The 18,465-nt window shown below is 43.1% G+C and overlaps 3 protein-coding genes and 1 long non-coding RNA gene across 4 annotated transcripts in view; 2 read left to right on the top strand and 2 right to left on the bottom strand.

Moving 5' to 3' along the window:
* Positions 1 to 933: 933 nt before the first annotated feature.
* Positions 934 to 2,184, bottom strand: LOC131346660 (fibrinogen alpha chain). Its single transcript, XM_058380216.1, has 3 exons — positions 2,053 to 2,184; positions 1,487 to 1,632; positions 934 to 1,342 (listed from the first exon to the last, which is right to left on the bottom strand). The coding sequence occupies exons 1-3, from the start codon at positions 2,105 to 2,107 to the stop codon at positions 1,049 to 1,051; spliced, it is 495 nt and encodes a 164-aa protein (XP_058236199.1). The 5' UTR covers positions 2,108 to 2,184; the 3' UTR covers positions 934 to 1,048.
* LOC131346661 (uncharacterized) lies at positions 2,154 to 3,453 on the top strand. Its single transcript, XR_009203656.1, has 2 exons — positions 2,154 to 2,246; positions 2,533 to 3,453. It is a non-coding gene; the product is annotated as an uncharacterized LOC131346661 (long non-coding RNA).
* Positions 3,155 to 6,928, bottom strand: fga (fibrinogen alpha chain). Its single transcript, XM_058380214.1, has 6 exons — positions 6,770 to 6,928; positions 6,572 to 6,682; positions 6,255 to 6,438; positions 5,936 to 6,081; positions 4,315 to 5,245; positions 3,155 to 3,961 (listed from the first exon to the last, which is right to left on the bottom strand). Exons 1-6 carry the CDS (start codon positions 6,821 to 6,823, stop codon positions 3,264 to 3,266), a joined length of 2,124 nt encoding a protein of 707 aa, XP_058236197.1. The 5' UTR covers positions 6,824 to 6,928; the 3' UTR covers positions 3,155 to 3,263.
* Positions 6,929 to 10,223: 3,295 nt separating this feature from the next.
* Positions 10,224 to 18,465, top strand: part of lratb.1 (lecithin retinol acyltransferase b, tandem duplicate 1) — a 46,953-nt gene continuing 38,711 nt past the window's right edge. Inside the window, exon 1 of the mRNA XM_058380215.1 lies at positions 10,224 to 10,512. Coding sequence (XP_058236198.1) covers positions 10,329 to 10,512 — 184 coding nt within the window. The 5' untranslated portion in view covers positions 10,224 to 10,328. The remainder of the gene's footprint in view (positions 10,513 to 18,465) is intronic.

Genomic DNA, 18,465 nt, shown 5'->3' on the forward strand with positions numbered 1-18,465 from the left:
ATCAGACACTGAGATTAGACACTGAGCATCAGACACTGAGATTAGACACTGAGGATCTGAGCATCAAAAACTGAGATTAGACACTGAGGATCTGAGCATCAGACACTGAGATTAGACACTGAGCATCAGACACTGAGATTAGACACTGAGGATCTGAGCATCAAAAACTGAGATTAGACACTGAGGATCTGAGCATCAAAAACTGAGATTAGACACTGAGGATCTGAGCATCAAAAACTGAGATTAGACACTGAGGATCTGAGCATCAGACACTGAGATTAGACACTGAGGATCTGAGCATCAGACACTGAGATTAGACACTGAGGATCTGAGCATCAAAAACTGAGATTAGACACTGAGGATCTGAGCATCAAAAACTGAGATTAGACACTGAGGATCTGAGCATCAGACACTGAGATTAGACACTGAGGATCTGAGCATCAGACACTGAGATTAGACACTGAGTTCAGATACATACAACTTCATCAGACTCTTATGTTTTACAGGAAAACTTGCTGGAAGATTTTTTCCCCTCTGTGTAAACTGTGAGCTCTCTGTAATCTGATCTAACTGTCAGTCTAATCATTACTTTAATCACCGCAAATGTGGTTTAATGTAACAGCATGGCTTGCACATCATCTATACTCTGCAGTCTGATCTTAACTCTATAATCTGATTTTAACTCTATAATCTGATTTTAACTCTATAGTCTGATCTTAACACTATAACCTGATCTTTACTTTATAGTCTGATATTAACTCTTGTCTGAGGTCCGATTCTTCACCCAGACTCAAAAGACAGCTCTACATGTTCACTTCCTGCCTCACTTCCTGTTGTAGTCGTGTTTTAAAAAGCGAGATTTTTTTGTATAACAGTTTTAAATTTCTTGCTAAATTATTCAGAGCAAATTAAAATATACAGAGAGAAGATCTGTTTTTGTGAATGTTGTGAACTTTAATATATTATTATTTATTTTTCACGTCAGAGTCCCTCATTATTCACGTCAGAGTCCCTCATGTCTGTTTTTTGTTAAGAGTCTGATTCTCCATCAGAGTTCCACACCTCCTGCAGGAACTCGTTCACCACCACCTGATTTTGTTCGATGTCCTCGAACTTTTGTGAGCAGCTTCGAGTAGACGAAAGGTAATTTTCTGTAGGTAAGAGAAACCTGAGGTCGCAGTCTGAGTTTTTTGTCCAAGGTAAATGTGTTGTGTTTTATGGAGGTCATGTGGAACGTGGCCATGTCGTCCTGCATCGATTTGACCATCTGATGATCGGGCACATGGTCAAAGGTTTGCTTACATGAGCCTTTGCACGCACGGAGTTTGATATCCATGTCCACCTGACAAACAAGACAAATCAATCTCAGAGATAAAGTTTAAGCGAGAGTAAAGAGAGAAAACCTTGACAAGGACGAATCCACTGACCATTAGATTTTAGAATAAACACAAACAGATTATTCATTACAGAAAGTCTGAACTTTTACCTCTAACTTTTGGATTTTATCGATCTGCTCCTCAGTTTGTCTGTGGTACATCTGCATTCTTCTGAAGATCTCCGTGATCTTATTCTGTAACAGCGTCAGGTTCCTGTTCAGCATCTCAGCGGCTTCTGCATAGTGCAGTTCCTCCACTGTGAAGATCAACAACCTTCAATTTCAGTTTAAACTTTCAAAATATTTTCTCTACAGAATTCGGAGGTGCATGTTATCATTACACTCGGAAGTGGTTCAGTGGTCAGTTCTGATTGGTGGATCAGATGGTGATTGATTCTGATTGAAGGATCAGGTGGTGATTAATTCTGATTGGTGGATCAGATGGTGATTAATTCTCTCTAACAGCAGCTCTGATTGTAGCACAGGTTTATATTAATGCTTGTGACACCTTCACCGTTTCTGTAGCAACAGCTTAGCAACAGTTTGAAAATCATCACCTTCAGGGCGCTAACAGAAGCTCTGCTTCCTCCCACAGCTGCAGTGTTGATGATTTTCCTGTAACAGCACTGCCCCCAAGTGTCTCATTACTTACTTGGTGAAACAGAACATTTACTCACTGTGTGTTTTGACGAGAATCTTCGTCTGCTCCTCGTAGATCCGAGCCGTTTTCATGATTGTAGATGAAGATGAAGTCTTATATCGTTTAGTCTTTTCACAGATTTTGTCGAGATGCTCGTAACCGTCTCTGTCTGCCTGGTCAATAAAGCCCTGCAGCCGACAGCCTGATGGACACTTGGCGTCCTGCACAGAGGTAAATCACACCGGACAAAGAACTGCCGTGAATTTCAGCAGCTTCAGAGTCAGGAGACGATTTCATTAAAATAACCTCTGGTGTTAAAGAGAGATATCTGATAGACAGAGTTAGAGTTAGAGTAGAGACAGACGACTGTTCATTATAAACAATGTGTTCTAGAAATAAACAATAATATAGCATTAAATAAAACACAGTCTGAGTGCATGTGAAGTGAATTTAAGAATTTTTGTTGAAGATTTTCCTCCAGACTAATGGCTAATGCTATTTGTATTTATCTTTATAGACTGAATTCGGTGACTGGTTTCACCTTTTACCTTCAACTTCAAAATATAGAAACATGAGAAGAGCTCTGACCTCGTCCTCGTCAGTACACAGCGGGTGTTTGCTCTCTGGACACCGTCCATGTCTCGGGTCAGCGTACAGAGTGGGCCGCTTTCGAGAGCGAACTAACTAACACTCTGAAACACACAAAACACACACACTTCAATATTTAAAGAAAACAGGAACGCAGATTCAGAGGAGAATTATTCTGCATGAAGTTTATTGAGGGAACTGCTATAAAGTCATATCTTCATGCTTCTGGAGGTCACCCAAACTTTTTCACTGAAAAATTGAATTTTTTTTGGAGTTTTATTTGGAACATATTTCATCTCCGAATAATTTTTTCATGATCTTATCACAGTATAATAACTCATGAGTGAAACTCTGTCAGTGTGTAATAGTGCATGTACTGGGAGGTAATAATATTCAGAATAATAATAGTCATCATCATCATCATCATCCATATTAGTGCAGTTTCTGCAGGTTTCCAGAGACCCCACAGGACACAGTGGTGGTGTAAGGATATCTTTCTGAGAAAGATTCATTGCTTGTGTGATGTTTATAAATAAAGAAATGACACAAAATAAAGTGAACACATTTTTTTATTATTATTATTATTGAAAACATCACATCAGTTAATTGTGCAGTATTTCACATGGTCCTGAACACAACACGCAGAACTGACCACTGAATTCAGAGAGGTCTAATCTTCATTCTGACCACTTTAAGGGAATAATCGGCCGGTTTAAAAGGCAGCCACACGACTCCATTCTCTACCTCATAGGGAACTTTGCTAGCAGGATCGTACTTCCCCTCCTTGTAGTAAATCCCATTAAGGTTGGCAGACTGGCAGTTATTGTACCACCAACCGCCCCCATAGATCTCAGCACAGTTCTCCTCCCACTTGTCGTTATCTTTGTCAAAAGTGCTAAACTTCATCCCAGCATGTGAAAGGAAGGACCCCATGTTAGCTAGCCCCTGCACCAGAGCATCCCCCGCGTCCCCTGAGTAAGACGACACGTTTAGCGGGAACCCCTCTGCCTCTGAGCCCACTTGGATGTAGTATTCGGCATGCACCTCGTTTCCTGCCCAGTCCAACAGCTCCACTCTCAGAACGCTTTCTTTCTGAGTAAGGAGATGTAAGACGTTGTTCCCGATCCAAATCTCACCCTTTCCACGCTTGTCTACCTTCCCGAACCCGGCCCGATACTCGTCCCAAGTGCGGTTGAAGTTAACAGACCCATCCTCCCTCTGCTGGATCAGAACCCAGCCCCCCAAACCTGTGGCCTGGTCACAGTAAACCTCCACTACCTCCTCCGAGTCGGCCGGCTTTACACTGAACAGGCCGCTCTGACCGCCCGCCTTGTGCTTCTGCTGGATATCAACACAATCTGAAAGGAGAGATCTGCCGATTAGCGCAAACGCTGCAATTTTCCACCAGTTGTAAAAAACTCCCTCAGTAAATAAAAAAAAGATGTGCACTGACCCTTACATTAACAACATATGAGTGTACACAAGTGTATAAATCTCTAGGACACAGTAACTGCAGGAAGAACTAGATTTCACTTCCAATCTAAACATCAGAACATGTGATTTGTAACAGGAATATTTATTATTTTTTAACAGAAATATTGATCTAGTTTTCTAAGTAATGCTTTCATGTTTCACTTTTCATCAGAACTAATTATCATTTTTATAAAATGGTTCACTTTGGTGGAAGTATGTGAGTGTCACTCGAGTGTACCTAAGCCAATTAAATCATCTTTGCGATCGTCACTGGACTTCAAACTGCGAGCATGTAGGTCAGGAACATCGTCGTCTATCTCACCACCTGTGAAATCCCCAAGGTCAAAACCATGTGAAGAAGGTGCCGGGACGGTCTTAGTGTTCGAGTGAAAACCTTTGCTCCCGCCTGTAAGGATGGATTTGGAGGTGGAGGAAGAGGAAGAGGAAGAGGATGAGGAAGAACTGAAGGATGTGGTGACCTTACGGTCCTGACTGTTAGAACCCAGTCCCGTAAAGAAGTCTCTGTCAAACCCAGAAAGGTCTGCATCACCACGGCTGAGTGTGGTGATGGATTTTGAATCTCCACCAGATAGTTTTACCGTTAAGCCATCGGCAGTCAGCTCTTTACCATCTTTAGCTGCACTCAGGAGCTCTGCTTCAGAAATGCCCAGTTTTCCGATGCTGTCACAGCCTGGCCCAGTGTTGATCGTTTCGTACCTTTCCTTAATGCCTTCTTTGGTGTGCGTCGTTATTTTGCGGATGGTCTGGGTGCAGCTGACAGTTTGAGTGCTGACCTGTGAGGTGGAGATGGGTGTGGTTTGGGCCGTACCTGTGCTGACTTTGCTGACGGTGGCAGCCGTTTCCGCTGTGGAGCCCTCAGCCTCCAGGGAGAGCTGAAGCTGGCCAACATCAGTGAAGAAGGCCTTCTTCTGTCCAGCTCTTTCTGCTTCACTGGTTCCAGACTTGTAGATGGACGGCACGACTACATCCTTCAGTACCCGGCTCTTTAGTACCTTCAGAGAGCTGACAGTCTCCACAGTCTGGACCTTCAAGGTATCTAGGCGGTCCAGCTGCTTTTCCAGAGTGTTGTAGCTGTCCTTATCCAAAGAGTAGGTCACATAGCTGGCACAGGAACCTTTACAGCTGCGTAGCTTGATGTCAATGTCAACCTGCAGAATGAGTAATCAGATCACACCGTCCATTAGACACAATCTAATTCAAGCTAAAAACTGTGAATAGACGACAGTGACACGATCCTGGTGGGATGATTCACTTTACACACAAGTCACCTGGACTCAGGACTGGAACACCAATGCACATGACACTTTAACACAGTATTTCAACTCATATCTACATCCTGTCCACATCCATCCACCCATCTCACTCTGCGTCACTATCATCACTATCACTATTCTGCTTATTCTATTCTATTCTATTCTATTCTATTCTATTCTATTCTATTCTATTCTATTCTAATGTTTATTTTTATTCTATTTTTATTTTTATATATTGTATAGTGATACTCTATTTTACCTATTTTTCTAGTTTTACATTTTTATTTCCATCATAAGACAATCATAAAAAAAACATTTCACTACATGTCCTACTGTGAGAAATCTAATCTGAATTTAGATTCAGTAGTTTCTGTGAATTCAACAAGTTTTCTTTTGTTGCTTTTATTTAAGCTGAACTGACCCTGCAGTGCTGTGACAGACCTCAACACTGTCACATGAGAATTGTTCTGAATCTCACCTTCTGAACTGAAACTTTTGGAACGAATTTATATTAGTTCGATTTTCTTTAGACTTTACTTCAGTCTAATTTTTAATAGTGCATATTGCAAAAACCTGCATTTTTACCTCCAGCCGCTGAATATTGAGGAACTGTGTTTTGATTTGAGCTTTAACTTCGTCCAGCAGTCTCAGCTGACGGTCAATCTTTATCTTCAGATCAACAATCCTCTGCCTCAGCTGTTCAGCCAGAGATGCGTATCTGTTATCATTACCTGAAAGAGAATGACAACATCAGCCACGTCTGTTACTCCATCCAAAGTCCAACTGTTTCACTGTTTCCTGAATAAAAAGTAAATCTGGTAATTAAACAGAATGACGTGAATGTGTTCCGAGTGATTGAAGGGGCTTGATGTGAACTGGACCCTGCAGTGGGTGGTGGACACACCTGTGCTGGAAACGAGTCTCTCTCTCAGGTAGTTGTAGGTGTTTTTAGACTCCAAATCTGTAGATCTGTGCATTTTTTTTCCCTCGTCAAGAAGTTTGCGGATCTTATCGATCTTTTTGAGGATCTCATGGTTAGTTTGATCCAGAAGACCCTGAATTCTGCAGCCAGATGGACATTTTCTTCCCTAGGATGAAATATGATCAAAACAGAGAATAGTGATTTAAATAAAATATTTGAGAATAGAAATTTGTGTGAAGTTAAATGGAAACGTGAAGGTGAGGGAGGATTCTGTGTTTTAGAGAAGAGTGAGTTTCTACCCATTCATCATCCGTGCAGAACGGCCATTCTTTCTCTGTAGCACATTTATCTGCCTTAAAGCCTTGCTCTACCGGGCGAGGGCCTCTGGGACCCAGGACTTCATCCTCACACTGAAAGACAGAACGTTTTCATGGTTAAATTTGCAGGAACTGAATGGAATAAATGTAATCATGCTGTTATTCAGAACATTCACTCACCAAGGCAGAAAGAATGACTGCACACAGGCAGAGAAGAGACAACTGGAGCTTCATCCTTCACTTCTCCGTACAGACGACTGACCTTCCTCTCGCTGAACACTTCCAATATGAACACTCGCGAGTGACCGACAGCCTGACTCACGGATGACCTTCGTGACTCAACATCATCATCATCATGTCAATGATTAACCACGAGGAAGATCGAACACAGTGTTCATCAAAATAGGACATGGGTAACATGGGGGGGTAGCAGGGGGAGGAGAGAGAGAGAGAGAGAAGGAGAGAGAGAGAGAGAGAGAGAGAGACGGGGTAGGAGGGTAGAGGGAGGGGGGACACTTAGTGGGAAGAAAGAAAAAATTGTAGAGATAAAAACATTGGAACATGAAGGTTGTGTAAAACTAATAATGTGCATCACAGAACAAGTAAGGAGTTTCACAACTGCTGAACTTCCCGTAAACTGAACAGTCTGAAAACAAATCCAACTTTCTTATCATAGATTATAGCTCTTATTATTTCTTATGCTTCTTTAACCTCCTTGTTCATGGAGAAAGACTCATCAGTGTGACAGGAACACTTTCAGGAACAGCTCCGACCTCATCCACCAGCAACATCTCCGACCTCATCCACCAGCAACATCTCCGACCTCATCCACCAGGAACATCTCCGACCTCATCCACCAGCAACATCTCCGACCTCATCCACCAGGAACATCTCCGACCTCATCCACCAGCAACATCTCCGACCTCATCCACCAGCAACATCTCCGACCTCATCCACCAGCAACATCTCCGACCTCATCCACCAGGAACATCTCCGACCTCATCCACCAGGAACATCTCCGACCTCATCCACCAGGAACATCTCCGACCTCATCCACCAGGAACATCTCCGACCTCATCCACCAGGAACATCTCCGACCTCATCCACCAGGAACATCTCCGACCTCATCCACCAGGAACATCTCCAACCTCACATACACACACACACACACACACACACACACACACACACACACACACATACACACACACACACACACACATACACACACACACACACACACACATACACACACACACACACACATACACACACACACATACAATAATAATAATAATCTCCATAACCTAATAATAAGAAATATTATATACGTATACATGAAGTATATTCAATCTATTTTCACTTAATAATATAGTTTTATTATTATTGTTGTTGTTGTTGTTGTTTGTTTTTGTGTCCTTGTTTCCTTTAGGTTCAGTGTCTCACTACATCACACTGAGTGAATATTTTATTAAAGTGTTAATAATCACTCAAGGTTTTATTTACAGGTCCAGACGGAGCTCCTGCACGTTACTGTAGGTTTCCTCACAGCACTGAACCGTGTGTGTGTGTGTGTGTGTGTGTGTGTGTGTGTGTAAATAATGACACTCATGACAAATAAATACACTCATCTCTAAGGAGAGGAGAGAGGGATGGAGTGATGAGATGAAGAGTCTAGCGCTCTCTGGGGGTCTTTTCAGCTCTTATTAACATTAACACTAATTTTTTTTTTTTAATTCTTAACAAAATATTAGAACATTATCCTACACACCACCGCTGGTGTGTTCATGAACCTGTCACCTTCTGGGTAAATAAATAAGTGTATTTGTTTTATTATGAGGGACTGAGGCACTAGTTTAGTCTGCAGTGGTCAGGGCTCTTCATACACACTGTACAGAACTGTAGACTGATTTTCTCCAGAGCTTCAGCTTCATGTCTTTAGACGTGTGTGTGATCATGAGCAGATTCTGGTGAAGATTATGAAGAGCTTCTGTACATCTTTCTGGCCAAATGTTGAGAACAGAAATAAACACATCAGTAGTCATTATCAGGTCAGTTACATGAGCTTCAGATGAGAGTCAATAATCACACCAAGATCTTTTACTGCTGGACAAGATGAAACAGAAAGACCATCCACCATTACTCTGTAATCAGAAAGCTCACTTCTAACTGCCTGTGGTCCTAGTACAAGCACCTCTGTCTTGTCCGAATTAAGCAGGAGGAAGTTAGTGACCATCCAATGTCTAATGTCCTTTACACATTCTTCTATCTTAATAAGCTGGTGTCTCTCATCTGATTAAGCTGAAACATATAGCTGTGTGTCATATATAGCATATATAGGGAGAAAAGCAGTGGGCCTAAGACAGAACCTTGTGGAACACCGAACATAACCTTGGTATGCATGGAGAAGTCACCATCTAGATCTACAAACTGATAACGGTCAGTCAAATAAGACCTGAGCCAGGAGAGGGCTGTTCCTTTAACACCAACAACATGTTCTAGTCTATCAAGTAGAACAGTGTGGTCAATGGTGTCAAAAGCTGCACTAAGATCCATAACACCAGTAAGGAGACACTTTTATTGACCACTTTAACCAGTGCTGTCTCTGTGCTATGATGAGGCCTAAATCCTGACTGATACATTTCATAAATGTTATTTCTATGCAGGTCTGAACATAACTGCTGTGCTACAGCCTTTTCTAGGATCTTGGAGATAAAGGGCAGGTTTGATATCGGTCTATAGTTAGACAGCTGACAGGGGTCGAGGTCCGGTTTTTTATTCAGGGGTTTGATAACTGCTAGCTTAAAAGATTTAGGCACATAGCCAGTGCTTAGAGAAGAATTAATTATTTTTAGAGGGGGTTCAGTAGCTACTGGAATTATCTGAAAAGGGGGTCTCTCGAAAGGGAGTGGAGCATTCTACACGCTCATCTGATACAGTAATATGATTATCTACAGGAGTTTAAAGTAATAGTCTGAATTATTTGTCTAATATTCTCAATATTGCCTTTGAAATGTTGAAGATACTGTTGCTTATTGATGGTGTGTGTTTTCCTACAGTGTTTTTATTTCTAGTTAATTTTACTACAGTATCAAATAAAAATGTAGGATTATATTTGTCATGTTTGATGATCAGGGAGAGATACGCTGATCTAGAAACACTCAGAGATTTCCTCTGGTTCACGAGGCTTTCCTTCCACGCTAACTGAAACGCTAGCAGTGTACATTCACACCATTTACATTTTAATGGCCTAGGTATGTATGTGTGTGTGTGTGTGTGTGTGTTGGGGATAGGTCTCTAATTAATTATCTTCTGATTGGAGCTACATGATCTTGTTTGTAGTGAAAATAGTTGTGTTATGTTGATGTATAAACTCTGCTCTACAGATGCTCTCTGATCTCACAGAAAAAAAAGACCATCACAATTATCATAACACTGAAAACTCATGAATGAGCCAAATAAGAACTGTTTTTTTTTTTTTTACCTTGGAGTCTGTAATATACATTTATTTGTATATATATATATATTAATAAAAACATATGTAAATTATCTATAATTAACTTATGAATTATCAGTTTGTTCACGTTTTCACAGAAAGCAACAGGAACTAAGTGAGAGATTTGTTGCACCCGGACTGTATAAAGTGTGACACCGACTCCGACTTTGACCTATGATTTTCACCGTCGCGGTTTTTTTTTCTGCTTATTTTAGAAAGTAAGTGGTGTAAAAGTTTTTCAGCATGTTGGTCAGAGTGGACAATCTCCTCCGCGGTGTCCGAGTGTGTGTGCTGCCCCGGTGCAGACTGCGCGTGACTCCGAGTGTGTGTACAAGTCAGTGTGAGAGGAGTTTCTCCTCAGACTCACAGCAGAGGAGTGTCAGGGTCGCCTGTGCCTCGGGCTTCTGGGGGGACACTGCTACTGCAGGTAACAACAACAACAACAACAACAACAACAACAACAACAACACACACACACACACACACACCAACACTGCTACTGCAGGTAACAACAACAACAACAACAACAACAACACACACACACCAACACTGCTACTGCAGGTAACAACAACAACAACAACAACAACACACACACACACCAACACTGCTACTGCAGGTAACAACAACAACAACAACAACAACAACACACACACACACACCAACACTGCTACTGCAGGTAACAACACACACACACACACACCAACACTGCTACTGCAGGTAACAACAACAACAACACACACACACACCAACACTGCTACTGCAGGTAACAACAACAACAACAACAACAACACACACACACACCAACACTGCTACTGCAGGTAACAACAACAACAACAACAACACACACACACACACACCAACACTGCTACTGCAGGTAACAACAACAACAACAACAACAACACACACACACACACACCAACACTGCTACTGCAGGTAACAACAACAACAACAACAACACACACACACACACACCAACACTGCTACTGCAGGTAACAACAACAACACACACACACGAACACTGCTACTGCAGGTAACAACAACAACAACAACACACACACACCAACACTGCTACTGCAGGTAACAACAACACACACACACACACACACCAACACTGCTACTGCAGGTAACAACAACAACAACAACAACAACAACACACACACACACCAACACTGCTACTGCAGGTAACAACAACAACAACAACAACAACAACACACACACACCAACACTGCTACTGCAGGTAACAACAACAACAACAACAACACACACACACCAACACTGCTACTGCAGGTAACAACAACAACAACAACAACACACACACACACCAACACTGCTACTGCAGGTAACAACAACAACAACAACAACAACAACAACACACACACACACCAACACTGCTACTGCAGGTAACAACAACAACAACAACAACACCACACACACCAACACTGCTACTGCAGGTAACAACAACAACACACACACACACACACACCAACACTGCTACTGCAGGTAACAACAACAACAACAACAACACACACACACACCAACACTGCTACTGCAGGTAACAACAACAACACACACACACCAACACTGCTACTGCAGGTAACAACAACAACACACACACACCAACACTGCTACTGCAGGTAACAACAACAACAACAACAACACACACACACACACCAACACTGCTACTGCAGGTAACAACAACAACAACAACAACAACAACAACAACAACACACACACACCAACACTGCTACTGCAGGTAACAACAACAACAACAACAACAACAACACACACACACCAACACTGCTACTGCAGGTAACAACAACAACAACAACAACAACACACACACACACACCAACACTGCTACTGCAGGTAACAACAACAACAACAACAACACACACACACACACCAACACTGCTACTGCAGGTAACAACACACACACACACACACCAACACTGCTACTGCAGGTAACAACAACAACAACAACAACAACAACACACACACACCAACACTGCTACTGCAGGTAACAACAACAACAACAACAACAACACACACACACACACACCAACACTGCTACTGCAGGTAACAACAACAACAACAACAACAACAACACACACACACACACCAACACTGCTACTGCAGGTAACAACACACACACACACACACCAACACTGCTACTGCAGGTAACAACAACAACAACAACAACAACACACACACACACCAACACTGCTACTGCAGGTAACAACAACAACAACACACACACACACACACACACACACCAACACTGCTACTGCAGGTAACAACAACAACAACAACAACACACACACACACACACACCAACACTGCTACTGCAGGTAACAACAACAACAACAACAACAACACACACACACACACCAACACTGCTACTGCAGGTAACAACAACAACAACAACAACACACACACACACACACCAACACTGCTACTGCAGGTAACAACAACAACAACAACACACACACCAACACTGCTACTGCAGGTAACAACAACAACAACAACACACACACACACCAACACTGCTACTGCAGGTAACAACAACAACAACACACACACACACACACCAACACTGCTACTGCAGGTAACAACAACAACAACAACAACAACAACACACACACACACCAACACTGCTACTGCAGGTAACAACAACAACAACAACACACACACACCAACACTGCTACTGCAGGTAACAACAACAACAACACACACACACCAACACTGCTACTGCAGGTAACAACAACAACAACAACAACACACACACACACCAACACTGCTACTGCAGGTAACAACAACAACAACAACAACAACAACAACACACACACACACCAACACTGCTACTGCAGGTAACAACAACAACAACAACAACAACACACACACACACCAACACTGCTACTGCAGGTAACAACAACAACACACACACACACACACACCAACACTGCTACTGCAGGTAACAACAACAACAACAACAACACACACACACACCAACACTGCTACTGCAGGTAACAACAACAACACACACACACCAACACTGCTACTGCAGGTAACAACAACAACACACACACACCAACACTGCTACTGCAGGTAACAACAACAACAACAACAACACACACACACACACCAACACTGCTACTGCAGGTAACAACAACAACAACAACAACAACAACAACACACACACACCAACACTGCTACTGCAGGTAACAACAACAACAACAACAACAACACACACACACACACCAACACTGCTACTGCAGGTAACAACAACAACAACAACAACACACACACACACACCAACACTGCTACTGCAGGTAACAACACACACACACACACACCAACACTGCTACTGCAGGTAACAACAACAACAACAACACACACACACACCAACACTGCTACTGCAGGTAACAACAACAACAACAACAACAACAACAACACACACACACACACCAACACTGCTACTGCAGGTAACAACAACAACAACAACAACACACACACACACACACCAACACTGCTACTGCAGGTAACAACAACAACAACAACAACACACACACACACACACCAACACTGCTACTGCAGGTAACAACAACAACAACAACAACAACACACACACACACACACCAACACTGCTACTGCAGGTAACAACAACAACAACAACAACACACACACACACACACCAACACTGCTACTGCAGGTAACAACAACAACAACAACACACACACACCAACACTGCTACTGCAGGTAACAACAACAACAACAACAACACACACACACCAACACTGCTACTGCAGGTAACAACAACAACAACACACACACACACACACCAACACTGCTACTGCAGGTAACAACAACAACAACAACAACAACAACACACACACACACCAACACTGCTACTGCAGGTAACAACAACAACAACAACAACAACAACACACACACACCAACACTGCTACTGCAGGTAACAACAACAACAACAACAACACACACACACCAACACTGCTACTGCAGGTAACAACAACAACAACAACAACACACACACACACCAACACTGCTACTGCAGGTAACAACAACAACAACAACAACAACACACACACACACCAACACTGCTACTGCAGGTAACAACAACAACAACAACAACAACACACACACCAACACTGCTACTGCAGGTAACAACAACAACACACACACACACACACACCAACACTGCTACTGCAGGTAACAACAACAACAACAACAACACACACACACACCAACACTGCTACTGCAGGTAACAACAACAACACACACACACCAACACTGCTACTGCAGGTAACAACAACAACAACAACAACAACAACACACACACACCAACACTGCTACTGCAGGTAACAACAACAACAACAACAACAACACACACACACACACCAACACTGCTACTGCAGGTAACAACAACAACAACAACAACACACACACACACACCAACACTGCTACTGCAGGTAACAACACACACACACACACACCAACACTGCTACTGCAGGTAACAACAACAACAACAACAACAACACACACACACACCAACACTGCTACTGCAGGTAACAACAACAACAACAACACACACACACACACCAACACTGCTACTGCAGGTAACAACAACAACAACACACACACACACACACCAACACTGCTACTGCAGGTAACAACAACAACAACAACAACACACACACACACACACCAACACTGCTACTGCAGGTAACAACAACAACAACAACAACACACACACACACACACCAACACTGCTACTGCAGGTAACAACAACAACAACAACAACACACACACACACACACCAACACTGCTACTGCAGGTAACAACAACAACAACAACACACACACACACCAACACTGCTACTGCAGGTAACAACAACAACACACACACACACACACCAACACTGCTACTGCAGGTAACAACAACAACACACACACACACACCAACACTGCTACTGCAGGTAACAACAAAAACACACACACACCAACACTGCTACTGCAGGTAACAACAACAACAACACACACACACACCAACACTGCTACTGCAGGTAACAACAACAACAACAACAACAACACACACACACACACCAACACTGCTACTGCAGGTAACAACAACAACAACAACAACACACACACACACCAACACTGCTACTGCAGGTAACAACAACAACAACAACAACAACAACACACACACACACACACCAACACTGCTACTGCAGGTAACAACAACAACAACAACAACAACACACACACACACAAACCAACACTGCTACTGCAGGTAACAACAACAACAACAACACACACACACACCAACACTGCTACTGCAGGTAACAACAACAACACACACACACACACACCAACACTGCTACTGCAGGTAACAACAACAACACACACACACACACCAACACTGCTACTGCAGGTAACAACAAAAACACACACACACCAACACTGCTACTGCAGGTAACAACAACAACACACACACACACACACCAACACTGCTACTGCAGGTAACAACAACAACACACACACACACACACACCCCAACACTGCTACTGCAGGTAACAACAAAAACACACACACACCAACACTGCTACTGCAGGTAACAACAACAACAACAACACACACACCAACACTGCTACTGCAGGTAACAACAACAACACACACACACACACACCAACACTGCTACTGCAGGTAACAACAACAACAACAACACACACACACACCAACACTGCTACTGCAGGTAACAACAACAACACACACACACACACCAACACTGCTACTGCAGGTAACAACAACAACAACAACACACACACAAACCAACACTGCTACTGCAGGTAACAACAACAACACACACACACACACCAACACTGCTACTGCAGGTAACAACAACAACAACAACACACACACACACCAACACTGCTACTGCAGGTAACAACAACAACACACACACACACCAACACTGCTACTGCAGGTAACAACAACAACAACACACACACACACAAACCAACACTGCTACTGCAGGTAACAACAACAACAACACACACACACACAAACCAACACTGCTACTGCAGGTAACAACAACAACAACACACACACCAACACTGCTACTGCAGGTAACAACAACAACAACAACAACACACACACACACCAACACTGCTACTGCAGGTAACAACAACAACACACACACACACACCAACACTGCTACTGCAGGTAACAACAACAACACACACACACACCAACACTGCTACTGCAGGTAACAACAACACACACACACACACACACACACACACACACACCAACACTGCTACTGCAGGTAACAACAACACACACACACACACACACCAACACTGCTACTGCAGGTAACAACAACAACAACAACACACACACACACACACCAACACTGCTACTGCAGGTAACAACAACAACAACAACACACACACACACACACCAACACTGCTACTGCAGGTAACAACAACAACAACAACACACACACACACACACCAACACTGCTACTGCAGGTAACAACAACAACACACACACACACACACACACACCAACACTGCTACTGCAGGTAACAACAACAACACACACACACACAAACCAACACTGCTACTGCAGGTAACAACAACAACACACACACACACACACCAACACTGCTACTGCAGGTAACAACAACAACACACACACACACACACACCAACACTGCTACTGCAGGTAACAACAACACACACACACACACACACACACCAACACTGCTACTGCAGGTAACAACAAAAACACACACACACACACCAACACTGCTACTGCAGGTAACAACAACAACACACACACACACACACACCAACACTGCTACTGCAGGTAACAACAACAACAACAACACACACACACACACCAACACTGCTACTGCAGGTAACAACAACAACACACACACACCAACACTGCTACTGCAGGTAACAACAACAACACACACACACACACACCAACACTGCTACTGCAGGTAACAACAACACACACACACACACACACACCAACACTGCTACTGCAGGTAACAACAACACACACACACACACACACACCAACACTGCTACTGCAGGTAACAACAACAACACACACACACCAACACTGCTACTGCAGGTAACAACAAAAACACACACACACCAACACTGCTACTGCATGTAACAACAACAACACACACACACACCAACACTGCTACTGCAGGTAACAACAACAACAACAACACACACACACACACACCAACACTGCTACTGCAGGTAACAACAACAACACACACACACACCAACACTGCTACTGCAGGTAACAACAACACACACACACACACACACACACACACCAACACTGCTACTGCAGGTAACAACAACACACACACACACACACACCAACACTGCTACTGCAGGTAACAACAACAACAACAACACACACACACACACACCAACACTGCTACTGCAGGTAACAACAACAACAACAACACACACACACACACACCAACACTGCTACTGCAGGTAACAACAACAACAACAACACACACACACACACACCAACACTGCTACTGCAGGTAACAACAACAACAACAACACACACACACACACACCAACACTGCTACTGCAGGTAACAACAACAACACACACACACACACACACACACCAACACTGCTACTGCAGGTAACAACAACAACACACACACACACACACACACACCAACACTGCTACTGCAGGTAACAACAACACCACACACACACACAAACCAACACTGCTACTGCAGGTAACAACAACAACACACACACACACACACCAACACTGCTACTGCAGGTAACAACAACAACACACACACACACACACACCAACACTGCTACTGCAGGTAACAACAACACACACACACACACACACACACACCAACACTGCTACTGCAGGTAACAACAACAACACACACACACACACACACCAACACTGCTACTGCAGGTAACAACAACAACACACACACACACACACCAACACTGCTACTGCAGGTAACAACAACACACACACACACACACACACACCAACACTGCTACTGCAGGTAACAACAACAACACACACACACACACACACCAACACTGCTACTGCAGGTAACAACAACAACAACAACACACACACACACACCAACACTGCTACTGCAGGTAACAACAACAACACACACACACACACACCAACACTGCTACTGCAGGTAACAACAACACACACACACACACACACACCAACACTGCTACTGCAGGTAACAACAACACACACACACACACACACACCAACACTGCTACTGCAGGTAACAACAACAACACACACACACCAACACTG

The sequence above is a fragment of the Hemibagrus wyckioides genome, linkage group LG26 (genome assembly GCF_019097595.1).
Source record: "Hemibagrus wyckioides isolate EC202008001 linkage group LG26, SWU_Hwy_1.0, whole genome shotgun sequence".
NCBI classification, from domain to species: Eukaryota; Metazoa; Chordata; class Actinopteri; order Siluriformes; family Bagridae; genus Hemibagrus; species Hemibagrus wyckioides.

What these genes read in the sequence shown, in the direction of transcription:
- fga (XM_058380214.1), bottom strand. Translation starts at nt 6,823, where the DNA reads ATGAAGCTCCAGTTGTCTCTTCTCTGCCTGTGTGCAGTCATTCTTTCT. An exon ending in GAGACTCGTTTCCAGCACAG is followed by an intron (nt 6,082 to 6,254) that starts GTGTGTCCACCA and finishes ATTCTCTTTCAG; the next exon opens with GTAATGATAACAGATACGCA. An exon ending in AGATGATTTAATTGGCTTAG is followed by an intron (nt 3,962 to 4,314) that starts GTACACTCGAGT and finishes CTCTCCTTTCAG; the next exon opens with ATTGTGTTGATATCCAGCAG.
- LOC131346660 (XM_058380216.1), bottom strand. Translation starts at nt 2,107, where the DNA reads ATGAAAACGGCTCGGATCTACGAGGAGCAGACGAAGATTCTCGTCAAA. An exon ending in GATTCTCGTCAAAACACACA is followed by an intron (nt 1,633 to 2,052) that starts GTGAGTAAATGT and finishes TGATCTTCACAG; the next exon opens with TGGAGGAACTGCACTATGCA. An exon ending in ATAAAATCCAAAAGTTAGAG is followed by an intron (nt 1,343 to 1,486) that starts GTAAAAGTTCAG and finishes CTTGTTTGTCAG; the next exon opens with GTGGACATGGATATCAAACT.